This window comes from Mycetomoellerius zeteki, unplaced genomic scaffold (genome assembly GCF_001594055.1).
Source record: "Mycetomoellerius zeteki isolate Tzet28-1 unplaced genomic scaffold, Tzet1.0 scaffold1561, whole genome shotgun sequence".
Classification (NCBI taxonomy): domain Eukaryota; kingdom Metazoa; phylum Arthropoda; class Insecta; order Hymenoptera; family Formicidae; genus Mycetomoellerius; species Mycetomoellerius zeteki.
The window spans coordinates 2,303-3,366 of NW_017256513.1; the positions used below are offsets into that span (position 1 = coordinate 2,303).

At 28.7% G+C, this 1,064-nt stretch overlaps 1 protein-coding gene across 1 annotated transcript; it reads right to left on the reverse strand.

The window, feature by feature from the left end:
* Positions 1-247: 247 nt before the first annotated feature.
* Positions 248-808, reverse strand: LOC108720979 (ATP-dependent DNA helicase PIF1-like). Its single transcript, XM_018445269.1, has one exon. The coding sequence runs from the start codon at positions 806-808 to the stop codon at positions 248-250; it is 561 nt and encodes a 186-aa protein (XP_018300771.1).
* Between the last annotated feature and the right edge of the window lie 256 nt (positions 809-1,064).

The following is a 1,064-nucleotide window of genomic DNA, read 5'->3' on the forward strand; positions in this document are numbered from 1 at the left end:
ACACGTCTCTTATTTTTATTTATAGAACAACATACTAAAAGCTCGTCAAAATCGGGGGGGGGGCACACAGTTGTGTTCCTTTTGTTAATTTATTTTAATATTTCCATAAATAGAATTTATAAAAAATAAAATAAATTAGGTAGATATTATTCGATTCAATTAAAGCATCTTATGACTCTTTCAAGATCTCATTACTTTAATAAATTTTCATAAGCTGACTTTATTACTTGTACTTATCCGTGCATTATCATTCAAGTACTTCTTTGTAAACGTAATTTTTTACACGATTCAGATTATTATCTTCTAAATAAACCTTTAATGAATCCCAAGAACATACTCTTGATAATGCAACATACAATTGTCCATGATTAAAAATATTTTTTCGAAGATCTACTGCAACTTTTTCGAAAGTTCGTCCTTGTGATTTATTTATAGTCATAGCAAATGCTAATTTCACTGGAAATTGTCTTCTTTTGAAAGTGAATGGATATATATTTTCACAATATAAAGTAATTCGGTTAAGAAAAATAATTTCTCCAATCTTATTACCTGACAAAATTTCGCATCGTAATAAGTTATTTTCTAAATTTAAAACTAACAGTCTAGTATCATTGCATAAACCTTCATTAATATTAAGATTTCTAATAAGCATAATAACAGTGTATTTTCTTAAGCGTAATATATGTGGTGGAAGACACGTTGGATTTAAAGAATTAAGATATTCTTTTGTAATTGCTTCATATATATCTTCGTTATCGATAATTTCAAGAGTATTCCACACTTGTATAAATTCTTTCTGTTGTTTCATCCAATAAATTAACTACTTTCTGGTTTATTTCATCAATATCAGCATTTCTTGCAGATAATATAACGTGATTAGCTATAATACTGTTCCATTATTACTACTGTTCATTGTAGACCACGCATAAAGGCTACCACACATGAAATTCTGTAACAGTGACCGTAGAGATAAAATGTTGCCACTGTATCAGAGACAGAATAGTTTGCGAGTATTTCAGGCGAGTTCTTCCGATGCTAATCTGCACATATTATATATTCTGGAT

Bases quoted from the DNA above. Each gene is read 5' to 3' on its own strand.
- LOC108720979 (XM_018445269.1), bottom strand. From the start codon at position 808: ATGAAACAACAGAAAGAATTTATACAAGTGTGGAATACTCTTGAAATT.